Here is a 23,710-nt window from a genome sequence, read left to right as displayed (position 1 = left end):
GCCTGGGGGAGGGGTCTAAGGGGAGGGGGTGTCCCCCTCCCCTTTGGAATTTTCTTGCATTTCCAGGTGGCCTCAGATGCAATTTGGTGCAATATAGCACACTTCAACACCCACTCCCATTTTGTAAAGAATTTTGCATTTTCACCTGGCCTTAGATGCAATTTGGTGCTTCAAATGAGATTTTTTTCTCATTTGGAAATGAAAAAGGGGTTTTCTGACTTGCGGAGCGGGGGGGGCGGAACGATACTTCCGCCCCCCATATTTTTCACTGGGGGGGGGGCTGGCGCCCCCCAGCCCCCCCCCCCCCCCGGTTCCTACGCCCTTGACATGTTAACAAATTATTCGGTGACAGTTCGATTTGAATATAAGGAAAATGATTTTCTCAGTCAGGTACTAAGTGCGTGCAATCATCTCAAACTCTGCATGAAATACAAATTTTAAGAGTCCAGGATCGAATTTAGCCCTGCAGAAATACGATACTAGAAAATACTTCACGTTTGGTTAATCACCTATAAGTCGGATTGTAGTTTAGATTTTATTTATTGTTATAAAAATATCAATTGCACTCAACTCGTTGACCTTATAATGATATTCACTGCGGTGAGCACCTATATCTTAAAATAAATGAGGGCAAGGACTCTAGCGGCAATTAACCGAACCCCTTGGCTTTGAAAAAAGTTATGATGGGACACTGACAGGCACGGGCCGGGTCCGGGCTATACGCCTGTCAGATGGCAAGGTATAGAAGCTTAGCCTGCTTCAGAGGTGCACACAAAGTGGCACTCACCACTAACATTAAGTGCATGCACAATTAAATCTCAATGGACGCTAAAATAAAATGGGCAAATATTTTACCAAACAGTAGGTACGTATCGTATCCAATCAAATTTTGGCAAATTTTTGCAGAAATATTTGACATATCAATCCCTTTTTAGCAATTAAAGTAAATAAACTATCGTATTTTGATTTTCGGTCGATCTCAGGTCCAGGAAACTCTAATTTAATGGCGTGACTGAAGTAACTGAAGCGAAGTAGGCTACAATGGTTAATATCTGCTTATAAACAGATCGTTTATTTGTAGGAAGATTGATGTGTGCACTAAGAATATAACCCGTATTAACTTTTCCGAGCAAGGACATTCCCTGCCCCAGTCGTAAGCAGTGATTACTTTTACGTTAGAAGGATGCATGGGTTGCGTTGAAGTTCCGGGCCAGTTTATGAAGTGGTGTAGCAATGTGATGGCGCTCTATACAAACGCCTTCAGAGCCGTATATTTACGGTTCTGAACGCCGTATACTGTCTTCTTACTTGTAGATGAAAGTCATCAATGTTGCCCCCCGAAAAAACGCTAGAAAATCATCCTTTGCTGAAATTTCATCAAGGATGTCACTGCCACCCTACAAGTAGTTATCCACACGAACACATTAAATTGTCATTTGCAACAATTCTTAATGGCTAGGAGGATCAAATTCTCTATAAAGAATGAGGCCTACTAGAAAATGTCTAGCAATTTTCATGATACTACAATTTCAGGGCCCAAACCCGTTGACCTTTAATCTGCCTTTTTAAAACCCCAGATGTTTCCTCCTATAGTTCAAAACTTTTTACACTAATCTTCGAGGGATTAGTCCCTCTCTATAGACTTTTATATACATATGTGTTAAGTATACAGTTAAGTTGCTTACTACTAGCAATGGTATGTACATTACTTAAGACTTTATTCATGCGTTTCGTAAATTCCGAAATATATTAAAGGCGAATTATCAAAGAATTAAGTCAGTTGGTAGTTGGGAATTTCGGATTTCTTTCGCCTCTTCAAAATTCTTCCTGCGATTAATTCAAGCTCAGACACTATTGTCACTTATAGGCTAGTATAAACACGATACACATGCTTATCGCTCACTACCAACCCTATTACGTCACATGATTAGTGGGCATATACACTACACGCAGTTATATACAACAGAAGAAAAGGGGCAAACAAGTTTTCAAGAACATTGAAAATGGTGAGTAAACTGGTTGATTGATTGATCATTTCATTGATTTACAAAATAACAGCTCTCTGAAGACAGGGACGTTTACACTACGATATCTCCCAAACATAGTATGAGATTTCTTAGTGCTTCAGTGGGGTAGTTGTTCATCACAAGATCTCCGTCATATAAGCTAAATATAATGGTTTGGGTTTTGGTCCCATTTTAAGTCTCTTCGAAGGATGTCATTGTACATAAGGCCCTTCCCTATTTACCTGTAAGTGAATATATCATTTATTTCTATAATGCTTCGAAATCCTCACAACTCGTCCACTCACACAACTTGTCCACCCACAAAACTTGTCCACTTACAAAAATGTCCACTCACAAAACGTGTCAACTCACACAACTTGTCCACTCACAAAACCTGTCCACTCACAAAGCTTGTTCACTCACACAACTGTTTTTAGACTTTTTTAAACTTAATGTAGAGATGGTTATTATTTCTCTTTATGCATATTCCCATATTCAGGCCGAGGCAGAACTCCAACAACTTCTCCAGGAAGACCAGAACAAGTCCGATGGTTCCGGATCTAGTAGCGGCGGCGGTCGCTTGACCCTCTTATGTACATTACTATGGGAGAGAAGATATCTTCTACTTGTCGTTGCAGGAGCATTTTGTAACGCACTTCGATGTCTTTTTTCTAAAGTGGTTACATCTTCTTTAGATCCGGTGTTGATTTCGTTCACCGAGAGAGCGATGATGATGCTTTGCACTGTTCCAGCTATTCTGTACCATAGGCATTCATTAAAGGTGCCGCCTATCATATTTGCCTTGGTGGGCATTACCGGCATTCTTAGTGCAGTTCAGATGATGCTAGTTATGGTATCATATAAGTATCTTTTCGTTGCCGATGCTAGTGCTATCGTTTCATGTAATCCTGCACTGATAGGATTTTTCGGGTGGATATTTCTATCAGAGAAATTAACCTACATCGATATTTGCGCATGCGTTTTCGCAATTGTAGGAATCATGACGCTTTCACGACCCACCCAACTTTTCAACGGACTCATTTTACAGGACCATTCACTGTTATACGGGTTTTTGGCGGCGTCGGGCGGAGCGGTATCAGTGTCAATCGGAGCTCTGTTCAGACGAATTCTCTGCCTTAAAAAAGTCGAAGTTCAGGTGTCGATATTTTACACGAATCTCATTTCTTCAACCATATGCGCGGCAACGTGTACCATACTTGGTGTTTGGGAATACCCAACGTCACACGTCACCCAGGGGCTATTAATAGGGTCTGGTGTTTTGGGTTACGTCGGTAATCTGCTAATGATGATTGCTCTATGGTGGGAGAGCGTCTACCATGTTAGTTTGATCGGGACGTCTTCGACAGCTATGACGTACATGTTGCAGTTCATCGCTTTGGCCGTAGTACCTGACGTGTACAGTTTGGTGGGTGCAGGGTGCGTCTCATTAGGTGTCATTTTTATTACATTAAGAAAGAAGAAAGATGAGGAAAACGTCGACGAGAACGAAACGGAGTCAATCATAGGGAGTACCACGAATAAATAGCGCATGCTCAGAAGGTGGCTTCGTGATTAGAATTAAAGAGGCAGAACTTCTTTTTTTTTGTATTCAGTGATCAGGTCAACCCTGTCGAGTGATTTTCATGGGTTTTTTTGGTTCAAGACTCAAATCTCAACGGAAATTAACTTTGATAGCTTACGCCGATGCTGGAAATAACAGTTCACTCGCATCACTTTAAGTTTTCATATTTCATATTCTGATACATCATATACATGACTTCGTTCCAAAATTACCTGTGCATGCATCATGACCGCCCTTGACGATGTATAGATCTACTTGTCCTGGCCAAGCCTAATTCTTATAGAAATATATCATCATCTGTTGTGACACAAACCCAACCATCATTACTGGTCTGTGCTACAGAGCTTCCCTAAACAGCTAAGAAAGAAAACAGAACGGGATATCACAGATTTACTGTTTCTTCACTAGGCGCGTAGCCAGGAATTTGCCAAGGGAGGGCGAACCTGTAGGCAAACTATCGTAGATTCTGCATTGAAAACTATCTAAGCGTAGCACCACCATATGTTGGCGCTACACGTACAAAAACATTATGGCTGAAAATGCCTCCCCAGATCGCTGGAAATGGCACTTCCCAGGCCTTGTAAGTTGCATCTAAGCTTGAAATTACTAGTTATATCATAAAAACATACACAAAAATATGCTGAAGGGGGGGGGGGGGCGGCGGTCGCCCCTTCGCCACCACCCCCTTGGCTACGCTACGCGCCTGTTCTTCACACAAATAGGCTGAAGACTTGATCAATTCTAAATACCAGATCATTGAGCCACATGTGCTTAAAATATTTTGTTTTTTTTATTTCGTTTTTTTGTTTGTGTAAAATGTTTATTTTCTGTATGTGAGGAATGGGAATTTACAAATACTGAATCTATAACATTTAACCTTTAAACTTGACTTAATGATATTATTGGTTTCAGTGAAATAAATCTAAGAAAGAAAAAATAAAACAATGAAATGCATAACATTGAATTATATGTTTTTGCATGTCATTTGATGAAAACAGAATTATCTCCTAATTTGAATATTGCATTTATAAGATTTGCCGAGTGCATGTGGAAACCCAGTGGAAGACGTGAACAAGACGTACACTGTATTGGCCTAGAGACTGGCCGGACCATTGGTCACTGCCAATAACGTTAGGTGCCCACTGGCGAAAATACCGTAATTATTAAAAGATTGTACCATTCTGTGGTACATCTACCCCTGCCAAGAAGTTTTCCCGGCGAAAAGTTGCGTCCGTGACAGAACCACCTTCATATGCCACATGTACCAGCCCTCTCAACCTGTGGCATTCATACAGCACATACATGCTTCACATTCTTTCAACTTAGGTGGCTATGTGACATCGTGTGGGACACCCCTCTTCCGGCCTACATAACTTAAGTACGGAGTGGGAAGTGGGTGGGGCAGGGAACCATGGCGTCCCCACCTTTCATCGTCAATCGGGAGTTGTTTTGTTTACGTTCCTGCGAGGAATAATTTGGCCACTGCTACATATGTGTACATGCCCCCTAGCTGTCAAAAAATGGAGAGTATTTATTAGCATAACCTTGCGTTTAGAGCTAATCATAAACCTATAGTTATGCCGATTTTCAAGCATTTAGGACTGGGGTATACTGTGTTGGGGACGGGAATGGAATGTTACACAAAAGGACCGAATATAGAGAGAGACGGTGGGTGCCGCGCATACGCGGTGGTTTGTTGAACGATGGAATCACTATTATATCCCTGTAATGAAAATCCAATGCTGCCAGTCTAGTACATAAGAAAATGAATAAAAGGGGCCCGTCCAGTAATTATGATTTACTGAACTGACTGGCCTTAGAGGCGGATCCAGGATTTAAAAAAGGAGAGGTTAATTCATCCAGCAGACGACTCACGTATCAGGCGGGTGCTGTCAATGTCCTTCCAGCCACATGTTGAGGCACATATGTCGTCCTTGCAATAAAATATTGTAAAATAATTAAATGGAGTTTGGCGAAGAGGACTTTATCTGTTGTAGTTGTTTGTTTAGTTGTTATTTTCAACAACAAAAAAACACTTTTTGGTGTCTATACCCTTTTATGAACTTTCCAATGCTAAGGACACTTTCTGATGACACTTTCTCTATTTTCTGAACGAAAAATCCCTTTCTAAATAACTTAAATGGGCACTTTTCCATTTGCAATATGTGTGTACAAAAAGTGGCATATCAAACTGTGGGCTTCCCACACCTCAACCCACCGGCTAAGACCCCTTTCCCATAACGTCCTGAAATTTTCACAAGAAATAACGACCGGGCAACTTTAAAGCCCATTAGGCGGATTAAATACAAAACAGTGACTTAGTGTATATTCAGTATATCTGTACACCTGACGGGCTACGATGCTTTTCATAAAGGTGAACATCACATGGAACATTTAGACAATACAAGCGAAGCAAATGCAACGTTTTACCGTCTTTTGTGTACAATGGCAATGACAATAGTTTCTATTTTCGTGCTTCAATAGAAATTCAATTCCCCAATTCAGTTAGTACAAAGGACAAGGTATTTAACTGAAAACATGGGTGGTACTGTCTCCAGAAAACATCAATAGGCCAACACACTTTACATTCCAAGTGAATGAGTATTAACCACTGCACACAATCATCTGTATTACTCCGCTGCATTTGGAACGGTATATTTATCTTTGAAACTTCAATTTTCAATCATTAAATATATTTATTTAAAGTTAATCGATGTTTAAGAGCCTTTACGTGACATCAAGTAAAAATCAGAGTCTGGAAATGGAGAAATTTCACTATTAGATGGAACTATTTTATTTAGGCAATGCGATGACTCTTGTTTGATTGACAGCTGATGCATATTCTGCGGTTTCAACTTGCTAACCAAATCAACTGTCGTAGAGAGGTATAGACGCACTGCTGGAGTTTGCCGTCAAAAAGTCGTCCATTAAAAGCTCTTTGAGAAAAGACGAACCGTTACTATTCTGAATTTAGAAAGGGGAGGTGTGTTACCCATACTCTTTGGTAAGTTACGTTGCTGATAAGCCAAGTTGAACCTACAAAATTAAGCATTTTCATTGCTCAATTATGTAGCGAAGAAATGCGTACAAATTGCATTGAACGTACAGTACCCAACAATTACAGGGTAGGTTACGTGTGGATATATTACACGCTTAACACGTTAGGCTCAAGAGCCTAGCGTACAGTACTAGCCTAGTATTGGTTTATTTCGTGACAAGGCCTATACAAAGTGGTTCTAATTGTTTTGATAAACTGCATATTGTCGTGTCCTTTGCCAACAAAATAATCCACTTGAAGGTCCATTTACCAGAATATGTGTCAAAGTTAGGTATGACCTTTAAATTGCTATCCTAAGTCTGTAGAATGAATGCAGTTGTGGTACACAGTGCAATGTATTTGCCATGACTGGATGATTGTGCTTTGTAATTGCCACTATTGGTGTTTTGGTATGGTAGAATACGGTAATTTCGAGTCTTCCCTTAACTCGCATACTGTGTTACAGATATGTAATTGCATTGTAATTACTGTGTTCGTTAGTCAAATCGTAACCACATTTTCAATCACAATTTTAATCTCTGAACCCTTAACAAAACGGCAATCAGTTTTGTATTTTGAGTCACTTTCGTGGATTATTTCACTAATTTAGCGGAATGATACACATAAACAATAATGTAAACTTTTGCTTGCTTTGTGCAGTTAAAGTCTTGACCTTTAAAGGTATTATTCTTTCTGTTTCTGGCAAATCACCACTAGGCCTATCCTTTAAAAGAAAATTAATGCCTTACTATCACAAATTTTTAACATATACCATCGTAACATAACTCCATTTTCCTACAGGCTAATCCTAAGTCAATCACTTAGACAATGTTGGTCTCCATTTGTCATGAACAGGTAATACATAGAAGTTTGTCTGTAATTATTGAAGACATCTTTGAAAGGTCCAAAGTTTGTCGAAAGCTATGCCAACTATTTTAAGCAACTTATTAACATGTTTCTCAAAGCAACTTTTTTCGTATGGTGGAATTGTACAGTGGAACCATGAGTCGCATGTCAGTCACCTGTGGTGTTCGCATGATGCCAGTACACACTTTGATGTGATTGTGTCGATGAGTTATATCTTTCAATTTTGGGGGTTAAATATGCTCCAGGACTTAGCAAAATTATCATTCACCACTGTGACTCCTACTAGGATGACAAAATAATTCCCCACTGTGACTCAAGACTCCAGCCAATGAGTCCAGTACTTAAGCACTCCCCATGCAACTATGATGTCATTTGAACAAAAAATACTAGGAACGCTACTGACTGTACTGGTACATCACATAGACCAGTATCGTTGGACTGGACTTAAAAGAGATAATCAAAGTAAATCTGAAAGCACCATAGGTACAGAAACTCATAGGTTTTCCACTTTGACATTGCATAATTTGTTCAGGTTACACAAATTTTCATGGATGGTACCTTAAAGAATACTTGTAGGTGCAATGATTAACATGCTTAACCAGTCTCTTTACTTGAAAATGAATATGCCAAAGAGTGGCAAATGATCGCAAAATGGAAAACTACAATAACCCTCTATCAAAAACATGCCATAATCAAGTCACATAACATTTTGACTTGCTGATTCATGTAACAAAAAAAATTGTCAAAATTATGTGAAAGGTTTTGAGAAACTAGTATTACATAAACCTAAATTTGATTGTACATTTGCAGTTATGATCTGATGTGTAGAGAAGTGTTGCTCTTATTTAGACATAATAATTTATTTGTTAAGCTTTCTGTAATCTTTATATTATGCATTTGTATATATATATATTTTTGCCACAGATAGAGTGGGAAGATAACAGAATAACACCATGGACACTTCTGTAAGTAGCAACGGTCATACTTTTGATATCAGGCCTACGGATTTGTACTAGCTACTCTTTTTTCTTGGGACTGATGGAGTAAAGTCGAATCAACTAGTACCTTTAGGCCCATTAGTGAACAAGAAAGCAAAAGCTTAAAGTTAAGTGCTGAAGGTTCTCCCATAATTGGTTTCACATTTGACATGTGAATAATAAAGTATGATAGTCAATTACCTTTTAGAGTTGATGCTTTAGAGTTGCTGCTTTAGATATCTTGATTGTTGCTTTCCAGTATTCAACACACGAGCTATGCAGGGATTATTTTTAGAGTTTATTGGTATGCTTTGTATTGAGTATTAAAATGTCTATTAAGTGTGTAAGGTTAACTTGCTTCCTTAAGTTTTGGGAACTTGGTACTGTTTGTAGCACTTTGTTTGAAACAGAGAATCACACTTCATAAGAAGTCTGTGAAGTTCACTGACAGATGGCCCTCTCTCTCTTATGGCATCCTCTTTTTTTGCCCTATCAGTCGATTATTTTGCCGTAGTTGATACTTTAGATGACATCTATTTTCTGTTTCCGTTATTTTCCCAGTATCAACAAAAGAGCTACGCTGGTATGCCGGACCTGCCCAAGCAGGACCCTATGCAGAGCACAATGGAGTGGCAGCAGGACTATGGAATGGATTCAGGAGTTCACAGCGGTGCCACATCTCATGTGAGTGTGCTTTCTTCAAGTCCCTAGTCATATGAATTCAAGATCCTAAGCATCATACCTATATGTGTGGATAGGCTATAATAGGCAAGGGTAAAGTTGAGTGATATAACAGTTATTACTTGATCTGAACTATGAGAATCTTTCTTTTTTTTTGTGGTCCATTTTGTTAGCAAGAGTTGTTGTTTTGGTCTCCTAAAAACTTCATAACTTGATATATACAACATTTTGTCCCGTGCACATCTGGATTAAGTGCTACTATTGCATAATTCATTTAAAAATTCTTTAAAAACTTTAAATACATGTTCCAAGGAGTGCCTAATATTTATGCTAACATTGCACACTGTGTTTACATTCCTCTGCAGACACCATCCGTGACAGGCAAAAGTCACCACGAGGATGATGATATGGGGGCGCAGGAAGCCCAGGCGATGTTTGATTGGGATCAAGGTTATGGCACTGCTTACACACAAGAGCAAGTGGATGGTAAGAATGGAAGATAACATTGATGATCCTTCATAACGTCCCTTTCATAAAACTGTTGCAAGGACACTAGTGACAACAGTCTAAGTCTTATCCATGTTGGGTTAAATGAAATTTAGACCGTAGACCTAAGAAGTGGATGGTACCCAAGATAATTCCTGATTAATTGATCCATTGAGAAACAGTCAACTGGGACTGGGGAGGATATTGGAAGTGCAGCAGTGTAAACCATGAGAGGATAGGTGCTAAGAGGGGTACCAGCATGTTGCAATAGGAGTGCTAGAGTTTGCAGGAGAGCAGTTAAAAAGGGTGAAGAAGTGAGGTAAAAAAGATGATGGTTTTGATGTGTCAAAAAGATTTCCGATCTGGCTATTTCATAGATCCAGAATTTGGCGAGTGTTGCAGCAAGTTAACGCTGACACAATGTTTCTCAGACGGGGATAAAATTACAGGAATCCATTGAACGATTCAGACATGTTTGAACAATTTGTCGTGAAGAAGAGACGGTTCGAGTCACTGACATGCTCTTGGTTTTCTTTAACTTAGATATGAACCAACAACTGAACCAAACCAGGTCTCAGAGGGTCAGGGCTGCCATGTTCCCCGAAACACTGGACGAAGGGGTGCAGATTCCATCGACTCAGTTTGACCCTGCACATCCAACCGCTGTCCAGAGGCTCTCTGAGCCATCGCAGATGTTGAAACATGCTGTGGTCAACCTCATTAATTACCAGGATGATGCCGAGCTGGCTATGAAGGCCATTCCAGATTTGATAAAGTTATTGAACGACGAGGATCAGGTATGGGAAAAGGCCGATGGTAGTCATACATTGTAACTAGTTAAAAGGCATTTGCAGGGTTCTGTTTTACAATAAAATGACAATTAAATTTTATAGATCTGTTAACAGGATATTTTAAACATCCCAGTTAAGAGCAACATGTTTCCTGTTGTAGTTAAGGCTAGTTTACTTTCATTCAATGAATTTATTAGTTGCTACTGTTTTCTATAGCCTTTTAGCTTGAAGAATAAGCCAAACAGGTATCACTCATAATACCGTCAAAGTTGTAACAATGAAAGGGAAAACTTAGATTTGCAGTATTGTCTGTATCTGGGACAAGACTATTGTCCTATAGAAATGTAGAAACGGACATGGCCAAGCCTGATGTGAAGATAGATATTGTGTATGTTCTTGTTGCATTGTTATGTTACAATTATCTTTGTGTCTATTCATTTGGTGGTAGTGGGCCCAGGCCAGCATGGAGGTCGATAGAACCTCATCTCTGCTTGTGTAGTTGTTATCATGGTATTTGTCATGATATCTTTGTCTGTTCATAGGTGGTAGTAGGCCAGGCTGCCATGGTCGTCCACCAGTTGTCCAAGAAGGAAGCCAGCCGACTGGCAATCATCAACTCACCACAGATGGTGGCAGCTTTGGTCCGTGCCATGTCCAACTCTAACGACATCGAGACCATGCGCTGTGCCGTGGGTACCTTGCACAACCTGTCGCACCATCGGGCGGGACTCCTGTCCATCTTCAAGAGTGGTGGTATCCCAGCACTGGTCAAGCTCCTCAGGTGAGATTCGGGCATTCTTTAACTGACACTCAAATTTTAAACTAGTTAATTTTGCAACTTTTTAACAACTGGGGTTGGCTCTGAGGGCCCTTGCGTTGAATTAGAAGTCATCTTTAGATTCTCGGAATAATAATTATTGCCCGCATTGCAGCTGGATATGTTTGCAATATGTAACTCGCTCTGTACAAATGCATGAATGAAAGATTTCAAAAAGTTGACAAAAAAAGAGACAAAAGTTGATATTGTCATGCAGCGATCATGCTATGCTACTACTTGATTGGGCCATATTCCTTAAGAAGAAATAAGCTAAAAGCAGTGGTATGAAATGTGCATTAGTAAGTATATAGTGGGAGAGTGATTGCATATAGTGGGATGTACAGAAGGAACGCATGAAGGAACGTATGAATAAGCTATTAGTGGGTGCTCTTCAGAGGCTCTTTGTATTATCGTTTAAATTTTTGACATTTTTATACAAAAATCTGGTTATTAACAGGGTTCATTGATCAAATTTCTTTTCCACACAGTATGAAAGGAATTGTGAAATATGTTTGCAAATCTCTGGGTTGTCCTTAGGTGACTTGTGTAATAATATTGCATAAATGTTCGAGTGACAAAACTTTCCGCAGTTTTGATGGAATAAATTTGTTGCCTCCTACTAAAACATTTATGTGATGACTCAAACCTATGAGTGTATTAGTTTGATTAGTTTCAAATGTTTTGTCATACTTTGGTAATTTTTGGTTTGGTAATTTTTGTTTTGGTAAAAAAAGAGTTTGGTAATTTTTGCTGCACCGGGCAGTCAGATGCAACATGGGGGGGGGGGGTTGGATATTCAGGATGAGCTTAGTTTTGCTGCCCAGTTCCTGTCTCCCAACCACAGTGAGCTTTCTTGGTTGGATGATTTATCTTGTGAAAAGTACAATCCAGTTGGGACTTGTGTCATGTACGTCAGTGTTGACATTCACTTCTTATTTTTATTGTTTTCATCATCTAAGTACTATATATAATGGTTTACAATGGAAAGTACTAATGATCGCGACAGCATTTCTGTTCCAACGACTTTTAACGTGTTCCTTCTCCCGTTCTCGTCGCACAGTTCCAACACAGAGTCTGTCTTATTCTATGCCATCACCACCCTCCACAACCTGCTCCTCCACCAGGAGGGAGCCAAGATGGCCGTACGTCTGGCCGGTGGCCTCCAGAAGATGGTCATGCTGCTCGAGAGGAACAACGTGAAATTCTTGGCCATAACCACAGATTGTCTCCAGATTCTAGCCTACGGTAACCAGGAGAGCAAAGTAAGTTTCTCGGGAGGTACTGAAGGCAGTGGTACTTTAAACGAGTCTCGTTGCTGTGTGTTCGGTGATTAAGTTGATTTCCTTCTGGATTAACTCAAAGAGATGTTGCAGTTTTCGTATTTGCTGTGTGGAGGAGGGTCTTCTAGATTAAAGCACTGCTTAAGTCAGGGGTTCCCTAACTGGGGTGCATGAACCCCACAGGGGGTGCGTGAGTCCATCCCAGGGGGTTCGTGAGACGTTCTGAAAGTCAAAACCAGAGTACTTTTTGTTGAAGTAAAATCTGATTCATGATATAATTTAGTAATGTACAAAAGTCATACCTATCGACAAACTCTACACTAGGAACTTTTACGAAACACTGTTATGTGTATTATAGTATAATAATGACTCAGATCGTGTCTCAAAAAGTTGGGGGTTCGTGGACAACTCTGACATCCGTATGGGGTTCGTTGGGGGAAAAAGTTAGGGAAACCATGGCTTAAGTAGAACATTTAGGTGAAGTCTTGAATCATTTTAGTACCTGTGTGGTTTGTGCTGTTCGTGACAGTTCATGCCTTCTCTCTGATGATCCATATATCAATGTTAAAAGGGTTGTTGTATGCAGTTTGTGTCAATATGATACTAACAGGTTGAAGAACTGTCTTGCTTCGTAAGTTGCTTTTCATGTTAATTTCATTTTGCACGTCCTTTATCAAAATCCTGTTTTGGAAGTCATGTAAAAATCCTAACCTTTGACGTGAGCATTGGTGTGTACAAGGTTCTTGTATGATATCCCATGAAATATGAAACCTTTGGGAGGATAATATGGTTTAGTGTTCTAAAATATAAACCCATAGTCACTAAATGGAACTATGGAACTCAAGTGACTTTGCTTATTACCTTTCAGCTCATCATTCTCGCGAGTGGTGGTCCGGCCCATCTGGTCCGCATCATGCACACGTACACCTACGAGAAGCTTCTCTGGACGACCAGTCGAGTCCTGAAGGTGCTCTCCGTCTGTCAGAGCAACAAACCTGCCATCGTAGAAGCCGGTGAGTAACACGATGAGCTATCTATGTGTGTAAAACATTGTCAAAATTGTCCGTCGATGGTAACTTCTCCAGGAATGATGAGATGAATTTCATACGGGATTGTTTACATCATTCTGAAACAAATTTGGCAGTACTCTGTTGTTATTTGGTTTTAGCAGTTTTAGAGATAGCAGGAAATGTGTGCATTGTCTTTTTCATGGAGAGTGTCTGCTGATAGTGATGGGACCGCTTGTGTTAATCAGATCTGTCAGTGAAGAAGATTTCATTAATCGACTGATTCTGATACATCAATGAGAGGAAATACTGTCAACAAACTGTATATTCTACTGCAAAATACATCTCGGAAAATGACTTCAAATTATTAATAAAATTTTGGCATCATCGGACAATCATTTCTCGTTGTCTTTAGTTTCAACTATGCTCTTTAGAGTTTCTTTATTGGTACTAATCCCCAGTATTTAATGTCTCTTCACAGGAGGTATGGCTGCTTTGGGACTCCACTTGGGTCACCAGAGCAACCGCTTGGTCCAGAACTGTCTGTGGACACTTCGAAATCTCTCTGATGCTGCTACCAAGGTCGATGACCTCAATGGACTGTTGCAGATGCTGGTTCAGCTCCTCGCGTCCAACGATATCAACATTGTCACCTGCGCCTGCGGCATCCTCTCGAACCTGACCTGTAATAACAGCAATAACAAGATAACCGTCTGCCAGGTGGGCGGCATCGAGGCCCTCATCCAGACCATCATCAAAGCCGGCGACCGGGAGGACATCACCGAACCTGCAGTGAGTATCTTCAGCCTAGTGCCAACTTGAACGAATGTCCGAAGCCGTTGTAATGGAATATCGAAGAGAACGATATAGTAATATGTTTATAACATATATAATAATGTACATTATTTGAATAACATCCCAGGGCATAATTTATCCTGTATTGCATCACAAAATGGCTGTGCACAATGGGAAAAATTGCTATACAGGTGCACATATGTTTAACAGTCTTTGTACAACGGAAACGGTCTTCTATACGAGACAAAATGCAGGGCCTTGAAAGCTGCTGAACAAATATGAACAATAAATTATACCCTGTCCACCCTAAAAAACTGAGAGCTCCAGTTATCCCTCCTTAAGAGTATTATCATTCAATTTGCCAATATTGTTTGGTCTACTCAATATTGGCTTTTCTCTAATAAAAAAGAAATTCTGACAAATGACAAAATCTTCATCATCCCTTATCTGCTTTTGAAACTTTTCTAAATTGATCTTATTTACTTGCTCTATTTATGCTCTTGCAAGTCAAGAACTGTTCAGGGATTACAAGATAAAGCCTTCAGAGTATGAGTATTAAGATGGTGGAAGATGATTGCCATATTTTCAAAGATATTTTTTTCTGAAATTTGCCTCCTTGTCTGTTCTGTTCTGTTAGGTCTGCGCACTGCGTCATTTGACCAGCCGCCACAACGAAGCGGAACTGGCCCAGAATGCAGTGCGACATGCCTACGGCATTCCAGTCATTGTCAAGTTGCTGCATCCTCCATCCAGATGGCCTCTCATCAAGGTAGGCTTTGAACTAATTTATCCAGAATGGTCGGGAAGACTGATATATCAAATAGAGAGAAATTTGGAATTTTGCAAAGCCATGTTTTGACTGTATTCCTCACATAAATACCATTCTTTGACCATCCTATATCTAGTGAAGAGGGATTGGACCCCCATTGTCATCATCACACTTAGTACTCAAGCAAAAGAATATCTCCTCCAAATAGCTCGGTAGAAAGATGAGGTTTTGATATTCCTTTGTTTGTACACTAAAAGGTTTGAGTAAGTTTAATAATGAGGCCACAGAACTCCCCATGATTGGCTTATGTTTGATTTGATTTCTGCACCCAAGAAATTTTTATTACTCTGTTTTCTTTGGTTTGTAGTTGGATAGAATAACTAGTAGTTGTAAATATTTGTCTGAAATATCAATGTTCTAAAAATTAGTTAAAAGTGCTGTTAATCACAGTTTCTGGTACATATGGTTTCAAGATGAGACATGGAGTGGAAACGGGAAGGTAAAAAGACTCGAAATCCTGGTCGCACTGGACATCAGATTGTTTGAAATGGAAAACCCTTTTGGTAAGAAAGCATGCGTTATCCTAGTAGTTTGAAGAATTTCTGTGACATCAATTAAAGAGGATGTTTGAGGAAACTAACAGACGCAGCACCTTGTTGTCCACATTTACAAACTTAAAAAAATATAATAAATACATATTTCGTTCTGAAATGTAGGCTACCGTGGGAACCATCCGTAACTTGGCCCTCTGTGCCGCTAACCATGCCCCCTTACGAGAGCAAGACACCATCACCCGGCTGAGCCAGTTGCTGATGAGGGCCCACCAGGACACCCAGAGGCACACCTCCATGGGCAACAACGGCAGTCAGGCACCGGGCTACGACGGGGTCCGAATGGAAGAGATCGTGGAGGGAACCACGGGAGCTCTACAGGTACTGGCCCGTGAGGCCCACAACAGGACCATCATCAGGAGTTTACCTTGCATACCTGTCTTTGTCCAGGTGAGAATGAACAGCATTTATTGGATTGTTTCAATAAATTTAACACCTTTGGTGGAGTTTTGTTTCTAACCAAAACTCAGAAGAGGTTCTCAGAAATGTTCTTATGTTCATAAGTATGTTGAATGGATGTAATGGAAAGTGGGATTGAATTCCTGTGGTGTACCTCGGTGGTTGTTTCTGGGACAATTGCAATAGTGTTTGGTTTCTTGAAGGAAATGTAGTTTGCTAAACACTGCCAAACAACTAGCTATTCATGGTTGTCTTACACATTGCTATTCCATGTTAAGACTCTTTCTGTAACTCAACAGATCCATTTTAAAATAATCAGCGTTTAAAAAGTTTAAAAAAAATTTGGGCGACTAATATCAAAGATGGTCGTTGACTTGATGGTGATGTACGTAACAATGTTGATGAGGTTCTGCACTCTTCTATTTTTGTTATTTCTATGAAATGAATGCCATTTCTGCAATACCTTCCCGTTTCAGCTTCTGTTCTCCACCATGCACAACATCCAACGTGTTGCTGCCGGTGTGCTCTGTGAGATCTCCCAGGATAAGGAAGGGGCTGAAATGATTGAGCAAGAGGGGGCCACCGCACCCCTGACGGAGTTGCTTCACTCTCGAAACGAAGGAGTCAGTAAGTATTAACAGTTCTCCCATCGAAGGCAAATTTTCTTTAAATTTCTCAATTTTAAGATTTCAAGATTGAGAACTCCGACACTTAGAGAGAGGGGGGGTGGTGGGGGTGCAGGTGGGGGGTGCAGGTGGGGGGAGTAATTGACTATGACCTGTTACACAAACAGTATTATTAAGGAAATTATGATGATTTTGTCACAAAATGGGCCAAGTGCATTCAGACCCTCAGAGAGGGTGAACTGTGCTTGTGTTTATGATAATTTTCCTAATGTGGTGGATTTTTTGGGGGTCTGAGTTGTCATTATCTTATCCTTTGGTGTAACTGGATTGCAAACTAGAACCGAATTTGAATGATGTATTAACTTTGCTACTTATCACTCTTTCACTTTGACACTAGAAAAAGAACATGTAATCAATTTTTTTTAATATGATATATCTTGAGGAGAAATAGCAGGGTTTTCAAGTAAGGAGCATGTCTTTGTTTTGGGCAACTGCATCCTGGCCTTTGTAATGTTTTACCACAGACCTATTATCACAGGAGGGGCTCCTTGATTTTTTTATCAGCAGGTGTTCGTAAACAACTGGATAATTTTTTTGTCCCGTCGTCGAACAGAGTAGGAAACTTAATTTTACGTGCCTGTCACTCTCTGTTTGTTCTTTAGGTACCTATGCTGCTGCCGTCCTCTACAGAATGTCGGATGACAAGGCTGGCAACTACAAGAAGCGGATCTCGCAGGAGATTGGCAACTCCCTCTTCAGAGGAGATACAGCCCCCTGGGGAGAGGTAAGATGTAGGACACGGCATAGACTGCATAACAAATAACTCTTATTTGTAGGCTGCAATAGGTTACTGTAATAGTGCACAGTAGACCTGCCAACTTTCACAAGGTTTCCTATTTGGAAATTTGAAAAGCTTGACGTTTTTAATTTTAAGGTGATGCAAAAGTTGTTGCCAGTCGTAAGATAATGTAACATTAGTTATAGTCCCTGTGTGTCAGTTACAAGCCAAGACCCCTATGCCAGCAGTGAGGAATGTGTGAGGAATCACTGTCTGCATATTAATGTCAAAATAAAATAAAACTGTTAGCAAACTGCTTATCCACTGGAGAGCCTGTGTAGGAGAATGTGTGAAAGTAAGTTGGTCTGATGTTTCAATCCTAGCAGTATCTTCTTCAAAGGCTAAATGACAACTGGATATTAATGTAACGTTTTCCCAAAGACTGGAAATTTGAAATCTGTATGCAGTGAATATTTTCCTGATCTGAATGCCAGTGACTTACACCAGGCCAAATGCTTTGATTTCCTACAGTTTCAGCAACACCTGTGGACATTAGAATGTTGGGGGTGGCGCGTGGAGCTTTCTTGGCATATCCATGTGTTAACAGCTTCAGCATCAGTTGTGTAGTTTGCCTATGTACTTAAGCATAAATATGTGAAAGTAAGAGGTCCTGATGTTTAGATCCTAGCAGGAGCTTCTTCAGAGGCTAACTGAATTGAGAAACAGGTAAAGGACATTTACAAGAGACTGATGAACAGATAGCAAAATTGTACCATAGAACCACAAAAAGAACAAAATGAGACCTGAGCTAAAGGATGGTGAAATGAAAGAGATGAATGCCCTTTAATCTGTTTGCGTTTCAAAGGACAGTAGAATGAAAGCGGTGCATGCCCTTTAATCTGTTTGCGTTTCAAAGGACGGTAAAATGAAAGAGATGCATGCCCTTTAATCTGTTTGCGTTTCAGTTATCCCCTAAAAGAAGATCCTGCTAGGATTGAAAAAACGTCAGGCCCTCTTAACTTTAACATACTTGAGCAGCATACATTAGAAAATTGTTTTGAGTTTCATATTCATTTTGTTATGTTTTCCCGGCATGCATTAACTTTTGTCCCCCCCTTTCATTTTGATGTCGTAGCCGCTGGACCTACCGTCCGATCAGATGATGGGCAGCCAGCAGATGATGGGAGGACCACCAGATCATCCGTTCTCTCAGCATAGCAGCCACAGCAGTCTGCCCCAGCACCAGGACTACCATCAGCCACCCTCCTTACACGGTAAGAATACCAACATTTACAGGTCCAGGGCGTGTTGAATTTGACACGGTCTTGCGTTTACATAAAATTGTGTAGGTTAAACTTGCGAATATATTACCCGTTAGTCCACTAAGATTGCACTGGAAAGGACGTTTATTACTGAACTGATCATGAAATAAAAATGGTGGCTCTTAATTGTGGTGATGTCAATATATTCCCCTTCGGAACGAGAATAGCATAAACCGTTTCATAATGGTTTCTGGACAGATCAAGTATTGCAGAGAGACACATGTAAACCAAAGGGGGATTTGACCTGTAATTAATTGTATGGAAGTTTTTTATACCCTTCACTTCACATCCGACTGTTTTGTCCGACATAATTAGGGGTAATCAAATGATTTGATATTTGTGTTTTAATGAATTGGGAGAAGTGTCAGCAGTTTAAACAGGGGAGTCTCATGCTAGTACCACCTACAATTGCATGAGCAGGTTGAAATGACTAAACAGCTCATTCATAATCAAGTTTTTTCAGACCCGCTGGATTAGTTTTGCAAGAACTGTTGGAAGGGAACGAATTAAGTTCTCATTGATAAGTTTCTGGAAACTTAAAAATCATGACCCAAAAAGTGGCAATAGTGGGGCGTTAGAGATATTTGAAACGGGCAGTGTATTTCTAATATTCCTCCTCTCCCATCCTCCTCTGCCATCCTGAGAAGTGAAATAAGGAATGGAGGAAGATATGTCATCCCTGAATTTTGCGACATTAGGAACGATATTACTCTTTGCCGTTTCGGTGTATGTACAACTTGTTTGTAATCAAAATGTCATCATGAAAAGTTCTCTTTCTGTGAAGCTTTTTTACTATTTTCCAACTTTCAAAACGCTTTTAATCTACCTCGCATTCCAATCAGGCTCGTATCATGACCCAGTCGGACCCATAGAACCAATGATGCAGGACCTTGACCTAGGAGGAGGTGGACCTCACGAGTACTCCATGGACCCCGGGTTACCGGACCTAGCATCACCTGGAGGGGACCTAAATCTTGATGGACTGCAACCGGGACCAAACGACGGAAGCGGACTAGCATTCTTCGACACGGACCTGTGATTGGACCAAGGCCCATCGGGCGAGGTCTAAATGAAATCCAACAGATAACAGGAGTTACAGCCAAATGAAAACGGGGGGAAAAATATGCGGGCTAGCTTCCTTTGCTGTCATGCAATACCAAAATCAGAAATTAGATATACAGCCACAATAGATAGAGAGAGAGGTCAAGTAAAAAAGAGATGCATATTTAGGTGTAATCTTCAAAATATTGCAAATCTCTCTGCGCGCAATTAAGGTCATGGCGTGGCAAAAGATGCATATAGCGCACTTAACTGGTCTGAAAATAACTTGCTGGCAGGATTGAAACTCCTTTTTTTCTTTGCAAACATTTATATTCCAGTGATATGAGGTGTTGCAGTGATCTTTATTGAGGTTCAAAACTCCTAATTTTGTAAGAAATATGAAAAACTTAATTCTTGTATGTAAGAGTGATTGGGGTTCCCGAGGGTAGCAGTGTTTGGGTGGCTAAACGAAACGGTAATGGGCAGTTGAGGGCTTCCAACGTAGCAAAACTTTCATTATTTTGTATCAACCTTACCGACCTTGTTTCACTTAATCACCATACTTTTGTAAATTATTCCTTCCTCGTCGTAAGTCGGTCCAGTGGAAAGCCACGCAGCGTTAAGAATGTTTTATATGTGGTTGTTTGTTTACTTGGATTTCGGGTAGAGGGGTGGGGGGAGGGGGAAATACCCAGCTTCAGTAAGCCTGATTTTCGTACAAATATCCTAGGTAAAATGATAAACTTTTCGTGTCTTCAGGCATCGGAGGACAAATGCAGTCTCGTGTGTGGCGTCTATTCTCTCTGTGTGTGTGTCTCATATTTCGGGTGCTAGCAAAACTCAAAATTTGGCTTTAGAAACAATTTTAAGCTTTGTCTTAACTAAAATTTTTGAACCTGAACAATTCGATTTTAAACATCGGCATAGTGAGAATTTCTTCATCTATCATGAAATACTTCACTCGTTCGTTGCCCTACCCTTTTTGCTTTTTCTCATTGGCAAATTTTTGAGATGGTAACTTTCTCATGACTGTTTTGGTTCCTCGCCTCTGACTCATGTTTGTCAGATTTTGCCTAAGATGAGATTTTATGTTTTCACCAAAGGATGTTGAAATGTTAATCGTTCTCTGAGACGGAAAGACTCAAATTTTGATTACAATGCAATGTAGAAATGTATTCTATCACCAGAGTATTCAAAAGATTTTTTTTTTCCTTTTCGCAAATGGTAATTCTACAAAGTTCATTGTGTATTCCAGAGTAAACCGAGATAATTCTTTTAAAAATGTATTCCATAAGGGGCTGAGTTCACTTAAATTAAGTCTACCTTTTTTAAATTTTTATTTAAAATAGAGCGATTCGGAGAGAACGAGTTTTGTCAATGACAAATTAAAGTGGGCCATTTCATTTCCTTGGGTGTGAAATTTAAGTGTGTGATATGTTTTATGAGGGTTTGGTGAAAAGATGGTTTCTGTAATCGTAAATGGCTGTTGAGAAGATTGTTAAAGTGGTAAGGAGGAGGGGGGGGGGGTTGTAAAATAGGGATATGTATGGAGGGGGAATGATGGAAAAGGAAAAACCAAATTTGTTTCATTGATTGAGATTTAAGAGGAATTTTTGACAATGTTTAGTGAATAAGTGTGGTGATGGGCTAGTGATGACATTAGCAATTATTTTCATAAGAATTTTTTTTTAAGTATTCCATTGTATTCATTTTTAACTTCTTTTAATTTTTTTTTGTCTTATTTGGCCAAAGGCCTGCATTGTAGTGTAATCCTTTAGTTAGATCGTAATACCGTAATGATATCCCATGGATTACCCCCCCCCTCGCCCTATTAAATCTTCAAGAGGACATGGAATAACCCCCTGCCCCACCCCACTATTCAGCACCTCTCAGTACCACTCATATGGATGCTCTAAAACACCTTATATTTCTCACTTCTCAATTGAATTTCTCAATTCTTAAATATTTGACCAATTGTCGCAAAACAGTCGAACAGCTTTGCTCAGCCAGACACTACAGCTTGTAACTGCAGTTTAAATGGTCTTACGTGAGGATGGGTTGGGGTTATTGGATGTCCTGTTGGGATATTTTCTCAAGTACTCTGTCCTGTAAATAATGCCCCTCAGGGCAGTTAACAGAGGGGAGAGGGGGGGGGGGGAAGAGCACAGATAATTCAAGATAGTACATAATTCACCCACATTGTATTCAAGATATTTGATTGATCCAAATTCTAAATGTTGCCTATTTTATTTTTTATTATTCCTGTCCCTTTTTTTCCTTTCATTCATTTTTCTTTATTTTTAGCTTGTTGATAATGAATATGTAGATTTTTAGATACTTACACTCAATTAAGATACTGTACATTATTTGGCATAGATTGAAATAAATTTTACATTTTGTGTTTCTCATCTTTGGAGTCGTCTAAAGCATAAGCTGGAAGCAAGTTAACAAACTTGATTACAAACAATTATTTATCAAACATCAAGATGGAAGAGAATTCTAACTTGTTTCCAAGTCACAAGAGTTGATGATGAGTGTGTTTTAATTTTAATCGTGGACCCTTTTATTATCAGATTTGTGAGCCTGAAGTGGACTATATGACAGGAAAAGGTTACTCTTTTGCCATTCATGTTACCATGGAAACTTGATATGTTATTATTATTGCCACCAAATATGCAACAGTCGACTTTTGGTCTCCGAGAGCTCCCACGAGCATTTACTGCCATTCACCCTGTTCTCCTTATTGAATCATTTGTTTTAATGAACCCTCCACTGTTATCGGAAGGGGAGCGGGTGGGGGGATAGGGGCAGTAAGACCCGCCATGATAACACTACCAATACTCATCACCTTACCTAGTGATACGGTTTCAAGATGGAGACGGGCGATAGGGTGGGGTGATGCGCAACAGTTTGTTGTGTATTCACTAGGTTACACTATGCTGGACTTTGTTTAGCAGAGGAAACTGGTATTCCCCACCCTCTCTGTACCTTAGTTCAATATAAAATAAGCCAAACTTTCACCTCCCCCACCCCCCGCGTCATCAGCTATTTTATAAAAAAAAATTAAAAAGGATAAGAAAACGTAGTGGTATCGTGGTGCCTTTCCAAACTAGAAGGAAATACAAAAAGCCCGGAGAGAATAATGTGTGATGTTCAGAATTATAATAGAAATTTGGCATTAAAACTGATAGATCTGGTGCGATTCAAGATTTGTACTCCGTGACAACTATTCACTGCATATTCATGACCATAGATTGACGTCGCCTTCAGAGGGTTTGAGAAAAATTTGTTGTGTCAGTCCGTGTCTTACCACCAAAGCCGTGGTTGTGACCAGGGGGTAGGAAGCTTCCAAAAAGTTGGGGGGGGGGGCACAACATCAGAAGGGCACTTTCTCATTCCACACCCACCACTCATTTACTATAAACCGATACACACCGGCCATATCACTTAAATATATATGATGTGTTAATATGCTATCAATACTATTATGGTGCGCTGCAACATCGATTTTTTATTTATTGAGATTGTTTATTGTTAACCGTGCTACAAAAAGATATGGGATGCCATTTTAAAAATAGCATGTACAGACTAAAAATAAAAAAATAAAATCAACAAAGGCTTAAGATATCCAAAACACAGTTCAAAGGGGCACATTTTATTTTCCAATAGGGCACATTTGCTATTTTGGACAAAAGTGGGGGGACGTGCCCCCCGCCCATACCCTACCCTCTGGTTGTGACTGCTGAACACCAGAGCCGTCTATATGTCTCTGCTAACTACCAGAGACGTATACTGTCTATAATCTATATACGGCTCTTCTGAACATTAAAAGACGATT

The 23,710-nt window shown here is 39.9% G+C and overlaps 2 protein-coding genes across 5 annotated transcripts; both read left to right on the top strand.

Annotated features, from left to right (window-relative positions):
* Nucleotides 1-1,796: 1,796 nt before the first annotated feature.
* Nucleotides 1,797-5,074, top strand: LOC139964709 (solute carrier family 35 member G1-like). The gene is made up of 2 exons (XM_071966567.1): nt 1,797-2,006; nt 2,506-5,074. The coding sequence occupies exons 1-2, from the start codon at nt 2,004-2,006 to the stop codon at nt 3,550-3,552; spliced, it is 1,050 nt and encodes a 349-aa protein (XP_071822668.1). The 5' UTR covers nt 1,797-2,003; the 3' UTR covers nt 3,553-5,074.
* Nucleotides 5,075-6,432: 1,358 nt separating this feature from the next.
* On the top strand, nt 6,433-22,264 carry LOC139964693 (catenin beta-like). Of its 4 annotated transcripts, none has more exons than XM_071966533.1 (15): nt 6,433-6,592; nt 8,417-8,457; nt 9,031-9,153; nt 9,516-9,636; nt 10,180-10,433; nt 10,970-11,208; nt 12,305-12,506; nt 13,393-13,537; nt 14,013-14,323; nt 14,964-15,095; nt 15,812-16,096; nt 16,582-16,732; nt 17,394-17,515; nt 18,645-18,783; nt 19,674-22,264. In XM_071966533.1, exons 2-15 carry the CDS (start codon nt 8,446-8,448, stop codon nt 19,868-19,870), a joined length of 2,433 nt encoding a protein of 810 aa, XP_071822634.1. In that variant the 5' UTR covers nt 6,433-6,592; nt 8,417-8,445; the 3' UTR covers nt 19,871-22,264. The 4 variants fall into 4 exon arrangements, with proteins under 4 accessions (XP_071822634.1, XP_071822635.1, XP_071822637.1 ...); XM_071966534.1 differs by having other exon boundaries at nt 6,446-6,592; nt 8,421-8,457; XM_071966535.1 differs by lacking the exon at nt 6,433-6,592 and adding an exon at nt 6,698-6,713.
* Nucleotides 22,265-23,710: the final 1,446 nt, after the last annotated feature.

This window comes from Apostichopus japonicus, chromosome 23 (genome assembly GCF_037975245.1).
Source record: "Apostichopus japonicus isolate 1M-3 chromosome 23, ASM3797524v1, whole genome shotgun sequence".
Lineage (NCBI taxonomy): Eukaryota > Metazoa > Echinodermata > Holothuroidea > Aspidochirotida > Stichopodidae > Apostichopus > Apostichopus japonicus.
The sequence above is the reverse complement of the archived record's forward strand: the minus strand, read 5'-3'. Positions and strand labels throughout refer to the sequence as shown.